General features: G+C 38.8%; 1 protein-coding gene across 1 annotated transcript in view; it reads left to right on the top strand.

The window, feature by feature from the left end:
* CPD (carboxypeptidase D) overlaps positions 1-6,726 on the top strand; it is a 73,289-nt gene extending 66,563 nt beyond the window's left edge. Inside the window, exons 20-22 of the mRNA XM_010861677.1 lie at positions 27-212; positions 877-976; positions 2,560-6,726. Of these exons, the coding sequence (XP_010859979.1) occupies positions 27-212; positions 877-976; positions 2,560-2,786 (513 nt within the window). The 3' untranslated portion in view covers positions 2,787-6,726. The remainder of the gene's footprint in view (positions 1-26; positions 213-876; positions 977-2,559) is intronic.
* The last annotated feature ends 1,630 nt before the right edge of the window (positions 6,727-8,356 follow it).

Below are 8,356 nucleotides of genomic sequence, written 5' to 3'. Positions count from 1 at the left end.
TTTATATTTTAAACATTTTTTTTCAGGTTCATAAGGGAGTTCATGGATTTGTTAAAGATAAGACTGGAAAACCAATCTCTAAAGCAGTCATTGTGCTCAATGAAGGAATAAAGGTACATACAAAAGACGGAGGTTATTTCCATGTACTGTTGGCCCCAGGTGTCCATAACATCAACGCCATTGCTGATGGGTATCAGCAACAACATTCACAGGTAAGAAACTCAACTTGAGTGGTATAACGTAAATTCTTGTTATTCATAATACTTCTAGAAACAGGAATATATATATGTTAGATACATATGTTAGTTGCCTAGTCGTGTCCAGCTCTTTGCGACCCTGTGGACTATAGCCCACCAGACTCCTCTGTCCGTGGAATTCTCCAGGCAAAAATACTGAAGTGGGTTGCCATTTCCTTCTGCAGGGGGTCTTCCCAACCCAGGGATCAAACCCAGGTCTCAAACCCAGGTCTCAAACCCAGGTCTCCCACATTGCAGGCAGATTGTTTACTAGCTGAGCCACCAGGGAAGCCTAAGAACACTGGAATGGGAAGCCTATCCCTTTTCCAGGGGATCTTTCTGACCCAGAAGTCGAACCAGGGTCTTCTGCATTGCAGGCAGATTCTTTACCAGCTGAGCTACCAGGGATTAAACTTCTGTTTAACATTAAACTCTTGTTAGGAAGCTTGTGGACCATCTCCTGATTATGATAGTTATCTTTCTATCCTTTAGAAACAAAAGGAAATTTTTGTAGCATTTTGTATACTTTAGATGACAACCAGCCATCTCCTTGGTTTGCTGTAAAGGCCCTAGGAACATAGAGTGGATATAATATACCTTAAGTAAACTTTTTTCTCATTCTTGCACTTTATCTTCCCAGGTCTTCGTGCGTCATGATGCTGCAAGTTCTGTGGTAATAGTCTTTGACACAGATAACCGGATCTTTGGTTTGCCAAGGGAGCTTGTGGTAACTGTATCAGGTAAATTTTCGGTAGTCGAACTTAAAAACTCACCCTGACATTTCAGGTTGAGAATGGATCAGCTCCACAATCATTTGAACCTTCTCCTCTACTGTCTCCTACCTAAACATGATTTTCCTAGAATACTTTCCTGGAATATTTTCCCATATGTTCTCACAGCTTGCCCCTTCCCCATTTTCTGGTCTGTACTGAAATGTCATCTCTACAGAGAGGCCTTCCTCCCTGATTACCCTAGCTAAAATAATACTCCTATCACTGTCTCTGCCTCACATGTTTGGGTTAAAATACTTCTCACTAGCTGCCATTACATTACATGTTTAGTCATTTATTTGTCTGTATCTGATCTCCCCCACTAAAACATGATCTCTGGCAGGAAAGGGCTTTTCTCTGCCTCCCCAGTGCCTAGAACCATGGGTGGCATGTAGTGGGTCTTAAGGAAGAGCCACTTCACTGTTGGTTGAATGAATGACTTGCAAAGATCATTAAGTCCTTGGACTTTGACTTATATTAGTTCTTTTTTTCCCATGATCCTGGAAGGAGGGAATATTTGTTTCCTCCAGGATTAATGTGCCATTGCTTGAATTACTGAAAGTTTAAGAAGGAAAAACTGTGGTAAAACAATAAATACTCTGCTGTATTGTATCTTTGGACACAAAGAACCTTGGTTTATTTCTAAGGAGAGCTTGAACCTGTTAGAAAATGACCAAGTTTTATTACAGGGTGTGTTGGGGAGAGATCCTTGGTTGAGAGAGAGTGATATTTTGGAAACATGAACCAGATAAAGCATGAATCATGAAGTGCTTAGAAAGACAGAAGCTGGGATCCAGTTTAAATCTGACTATGCCACCTATTTGCTATTGTGCCCTTAATTTTTATTATGATTTTATTAGTTGTATTTTATGGTCCTTAGACTCTTATTCTGATCAGATCAGATCAGATCAGTCGCTCAGTTGTGTCTGACCTTTTGCAACCCCATGAATCGCAGCACGCCAGGCCTCCCTGTCCATCACCAACTCCCGGAGTTCACTGAGACTCATGTCCATCGAGTCAGCGATGCCATCCAGCCATCTCATTCTCTGTCGTCCCCTTCTCCTCCTGCCCCCAATCCCTCCCAGCATCAGAGTCTTATGTAAAAATATTTTACATAAATGAGGGATTTGGAATGAGATGAAAATTTACCGGAAAGGAAAAGTAGAAGTCATTGATTGATTTAAAAAAGCAGGTTGCACAGCATTGGCCATAGTTCTGCATTGTGGTAAAAGAAAAAAATATATTTGTATACATACACACATGCATGAAGGAAAATCCAGAAAAAATATGCACTAGGGTTGTTAAAAATGATCTCAGGATAATGGAAATGTGAGGAAGTAGAGTTTGGGGTTTGGGTTTTTAGTATTTTGCTTATCTATAGTTTTCCAATTTTGTGCATAATACATGTTACTACTTCTATAATAATAAAAGGTTGTTTTTAAGTGCATGAAATAAATAAATGAAGGGAATATGCTAAAAAGTACCATTGTAAGCAGCTGCTTATTTGCATCCTTCAGCTGGAGCTCCAGTCACATGATGGTTCTGTTTGACAGGTGCCACCATGTCGGCATTGATCCTAACAGCTTGCATTATCTGGTGCATCTGCTCAATCAAGTCTAACAGACACAAGGATGGCTTTCATCGGCTCAGGCAGCATCACGATGAGTATGAAGATGAAATTCGCATGATGTCAACTGGCTCCAAGAAGTCTCTCTTAAGCCACGAATTCCAGGACGAAACAGACACTGAGGAGGAAACGTTATATTCCAGCAAACATTGAAACACACGCCTTGCATCTCTCCCAGCATAAGTACCAAGCAAAGTTACAGTTCTTTTTGGGAGACACTGCATCAAGGAGAGAGACTGTCTTGTTTCTTCAAAGAGCTTTGGGAAGTTAACTTGCTAAATTTGTATTCTCTGTGAATTTGGCTGCAGTTTTGAACTTCCCCTCCTTAAAGTACTCTTACCTTTAAAAAAAAAAATCTGCTTTCTATTTATGCAGCAGAGATGGGACAGCCACTTCGTATTTCTTTTATAATTTAAGATGAGCTGTTTGGAGCTTATGTTGCAACTGCACAAAGCCAACTAGTGGATGTTGTCTTTTGCACATCAGGTGGTTTACTAGTGGCTTTAGCTTTTTCTCTTTATTTTAAATGGCCAAAAGAATCCAGAAACATTAAGGCAGGGACAGCAGTCAGAATCTGACATAAAGCTTTAAAAACTCACTTTTTTTTTTTTAACCTATTGAGAAGTACTTCTCTCTAGTTATTGAATAGCTGGAGTTTCTCTTATTATTCAGGTTTAATGGAGGCTGAATTGATTTTGAAACTTATATAGAGCATTAGGAAATGAATAAATGTGCTTCTGTATTGGGCTTTCTACCTGTTCCAAGGCTAGATCAGAACTGGTGGGCTGTGCTCTAAGCACAGAGGATTTCTCTACCTCTCTTTAAGGTTTAGCAAAGTTCTAAACATCCCCATTTTAAGGGATAACTCATTGACTGTTGTAAAAAGATCTCAGTGTCCACTTGAGTAGAGCCAAGAAGGAGATCTAGCAAAAGCTAAAACTCGTGTTGCCTATCTTCTAACGCGGTAAAACCCACAGGTGCTGTTGCTTTTGTCTGTGAAGCATAGTTTATTCGAGGAATGCCTAATTCTCTAATACTTCCTAAATTCGAACCTTTTTTCTATGTTGTACACTTAGGGTTTTCAGATGACCTGGCAATCGACAAGATCTGAATTCTACTGAAAATACCCGGAAGTATGGAAGAAACCTCCTTGCACATTCTTAACCTACATTTGAACACAAAATATCTACACTTCATGTGCAGCCCAGGCCGGCACCCTCTCATAGCATCCTGTTACTGAAATAGCTTGGCCAGCCTTATTCATAAAGGCCTCTGCAAGTGATTGGGTTCTTTGTCCTAATGTTTCATTTGGCAGTCTCTTCTTGATCAACCAATTCTGTTGAAAGTTCAGTTGAAAGCACTTAAATATGGCTCCCTCTATTAAAAAACAAACAAACATAAACACCATAGTGAGAAAGTATCATCTTCAGTGCCACTGAAGTTATTGCAAACGCCTAAAAGATTTGTATTTTACTGTGTCTGTGATATTATGCTACTCAATGGAAATGATGCTTTTGTGAGTATGAGTCTTACCAATGATCTAACAGTTTAATACCTTGGAATGTTTTAACGGCCAAGTTGCTGCTGAACTTGTACTAAATCAGGGGATCAAAAAACTTGCTCTCATCTTTTCAAGTTGAATTCTATATCATTCATGTATCAGTCATCCCAAAGCTTTCACATGGAATGGTTTACCACCCACCTAGGTCATTCAACCCAGTTTCCTGAGAAATGTACCCAAAGTATAGCTTTACGCAGAGAGATCTGGTTTAGCAGGAATAATGGTCATGACATTTATTGCTGAGTATCTGTAGTCTAATTTGGGTGGGTCAGGGTTAAGCCCTTCCGGTATTAACTCTGTTATCAACACAACTCTCAGTTTTGAGCCCTTGCCACCCTACTCTCAGTCCACCACATGCACAGAACAGAGGTCACGAGGTTCTGGAACTTAATGAAATATACATGATGTAGTTTCTTCTGATAATACTTTACATTTTCCTTAGGGGGATGATGTGGTGGCATTGCTCTTTTCAGCTTTATTTTTAAGAGTGCAAAGTCAGAAAACCCACGAAGGGCCTGTGAGTGGCTGGCTCCACTTGGAACAACTGCAGGTAGAAGGGAAACAAAGTTGACAAGACAACCTTCAACTTTATTAATGTTGGTCTTCACGAGAGGATGCCTTTTAAATTCATTTCTCTCTTGAATGAAACAGATCTTTCACTGTACATCACAGTGACTGGAGTCCATGCCTTTTCAGCATGTGTAAAATATTTTTAGAGATGAACATACAAATAGTTCTTTTAATAATGTTTCCTGAAAGGAAAGCCAAATTCTGCTATAAATCTTGAACCTCTAATGAATTTCTAAATGATGCATTGCTCTGGAATGCATAACAAAGGCCGTCTCAGCCTGTGTTACCTGTTAACATGAATGTACAGGATCATGACTACTAAGACTGTGTTCTCTGCCCTGCTTGGTCTTTTATTTGTGGATCTAATGTAATTAATATTAGACCACATTAACTGCTTAAGGCATTGAAGCCATACGGCATGGGGAATGCATTTCTTCAGTATTTCTCCTAGAGACTTTTCATTTCCCTGGAGTCATGGAGGCAAGTAAGTATCACAGTATTAAGAAATTTGCCCAAAACCTGAGTTGTGCCTTTTTTTACTCACAAGGCGGTTTTTTATTTTTTGTCCTGGTGATCAGTGTGTAAGCCTTCTTCCCTCGCAACTCCTTAATAAAAGCAAAGTGATTGAGTAGGTCATATTCAAAGTGTCTGCCTGTGTAAATGCACTTGTACTGATTATACAGTTCAATAAGAAGAACTCAAGTTAATTTCAGAAGGAAAGGCCCTTTGGTTTTGATGTATTTTGCTGAACATTTGAGTAGTGGTTAGGACCCCATCCAGTTGAGGAATGCTTACAATTCTCTTTGGAGGGAATGTGCTTTGGGACTTTGTCATCCTCCAGAAAGGAAACAGAATGTATATTTGGCCCAGTGTGATTGACTGGTTAACCTTTGGTAACTTTCACTGAATGAGATTTGCTGAATTAATGAGTATTGAACGTAAAACTATGAGTTGGCAAATAAATAAAAGGTAGTGCTGATAACTGAGCTTATTGTGTTTCTGAGCTAACACCAGGTTACTCAGTATAACCATGACCTGTTCTTCTATTTCCATTTATTCTCAACAGTAAATCATTTTATTTTCCTGTGGCCAGAAATGCACTTGTGCCAGGTTTTGTCCTTGCTGTATTAAAAGCTTTTTGGCTGCAAATGCCATCATAGTGCCCTACGTTATGGTTCTCCAGCAGAATCGTTTTTAAGAGTAGCAACTTTAATGTTACTACCAAAATTCCACTACGGTCAACGTTCAGTGATTTTCTAGCTAGCAAATTTTTGATAAGTATTTGGATTTCTGATTTGCTGTAATTAAAGCAGATTTGGGGGGTGTGATTAGAGCCCTTGATTAATGTCAGCTAAACTTGAATTTCCAGTTCAGGAAGAAATATTTCCCAATACCCAATTCTCCTGTTTTTAGCAATAATTCATGAATATTTCACTTGACTTTCAGAATATTATCCTAGTTGATTTTGATTTGGCAGAATCTATTGTGAAATTTGAAAACAGGCTACCATTTTGAGGCAGTTGGATATAAATTCTATAAATGTGTATGACTCTGGCTTTTATGAATGGCATACCATGAGTATGCAAGCTACCTTCTCTGCCGGCCATGCTGCAGATTTTCTGGAGGTATGACATAGTGGTATTTTTCTACTCTCAGATTAAAAATCAACTTTTCACCTCTCCACTTTTTCAGAGTGACATTCCCCAGCTCCAGAACAATCTATAGCTATTTACATGAGGTGCCCAGGACTCCTTCATCTCAAGTGCTTCAGTCTTTGGTTTATTATCATGCACTGTGCCTTCAAAACGAAATTTTTAAAAGGGACTTTGAAGCTGAATAGTAGTTTAAAAAAAGTCAATCTGTGTAATTTATGTGAAATCTAACTGTAATGAGGTCCTTTCTGTTTTTTATATGTAAACAGATCTACTAATCCTGTATAAAGGTTATTTTATGATGTCTGTCTTTCTTTGTGTTTTGTCTCATAATCTTTTTTCAAAAGCAGTAGACCAGAAAAGGTTATTGTCTCAGTTCAAAAGTTATGGATTTAGTGTTTCTACCTTTTGAGGGGAAAAATAGTACCAAAGAATACAGGTTGTTAGCTGCAGAGTGTTTCTGTCTTCACGAATTGGCTTAACATAAAACTATGTTTCTGGAATAATTACATAATAGCCACAGGTCAGCTAGATTGATGTGTGAGTCTAGTCATTCCACAAGGAACATAATAAAACTGGCCATGGAAAGGTTTATGTATCCATCTCAAGCTTGCTTGTTCTAAATTTGGTTCTTTTCATAGATAAGCAGAGTTAGAGTAATATGTTCTGGCACTTTTAGACACAGTGGTAATGAACTTAAAAGCCCCTTTTCACTTAGCAATGATTTGTTGATACTGTTGCTCTAACAGGAATTGAGAAAACAAAGTTATATTAAAAAAAAAAAGGGCTCTGCAGGAATTCATACTCCAGGCCAGAGAATAGAAATGGAAATAAGCTGTACTTCTCTTGTGACTGGTTCCTCTAAAAAAAAAAAGAGTCTGCTATGGAAGCGGTACAACACAGAGTTGAGCACAGACTTCAGAGCTGAATCAGTCTCCCATTGACTCTTGGCTCTGCCACTTGCTTCCTCTGTGACTTTGTTTTGTACAAGCTTAACATTTTCTCAGTTTCTCTACTGGTTAAGGAATAATACCCGATAGAACTATAGTGGGAATGAAGCAAAATGATATTAGCAAAGGGCCCAACATTGTATGTGATTCAGAAATTGAATGACCTTGGTAACCAGTATCCTTTGCTGTTTTCGGATCACTTTGAAAGAAAGTTATTTTAATCACATATATGAACTAAAGATGGGTTTACAGGTGGCCTTTTTAATTTAGAAGAAATCCCTAGACATGAATACTAAAAATAAAAACTTCCATTATGTGGTTCCATAAGTTGTATGTAGCACGGCTTGTGCTGTGCTAAGTCACTTCAGTCGTGTCTGACTCTGCAACTCTATGGACTGGGTAGCCCACCAGGCTCTTCGGTCCATGGGATTCTTCTGGCAAGAATACTGGAGTGGGTTGCCGTGCCCTTCTCCAGGGGATTTTCTTGACTCAGGAACTGAACCTGCATCTCTAAAGTCTCCTGCATTGGCAGGCAGACTTTACCACTAGCGCCACCTGGGAATGGCAGTAAATTTTTAAATTATGCCCAATGCTTCATATTTGGTTTTAAGTAAAATTAGATTATACTTATGCTTACTCAGTGAAAACAGCCTTACTTAACTGCTGCGAGAAATGAACAGTAATGATGGTTCTCTGTCCCCCAATATTTGAAGTATTTTCCTGGATTTTTGGAGTTTTCTCGGAAAGAACAAGAACCTTTTGGTTTATGTCATAAACATTGAGGTGAACATCCAGATCACTGAAAACATGGGTGGCAGCTTAAGCTACCTGTCTCCCATTATTTCACTGGAAAATAATGCAAAAAACAAGAAGGAAAAAGTAAATATACTGAAACCTCAGTGTAAGTTGAAGCCAGAGAATTTCAAAACTCCAAACTAACAATAAGGTGAGAAAAATAACCAAATCTCAGCATGCACTCTCACCTGCCCT

This window comes from Bison bison, unplaced genomic scaffold (assembly GCF_000754665.1).
Source record: "Bison bison bison isolate TAMUID 2011002044 unplaced genomic scaffold, Bison_UMD1.0 scf7180017864472, whole genome shotgun sequence".
In the NCBI taxonomy this organism is placed as follows: domain Eukaryota; kingdom Metazoa; phylum Chordata; class Mammalia; order Artiodactyla; family Bovidae; genus Bison; species Bison bison.
This window is presented reverse-complemented; position numbering and strand designations above follow the sequence as displayed.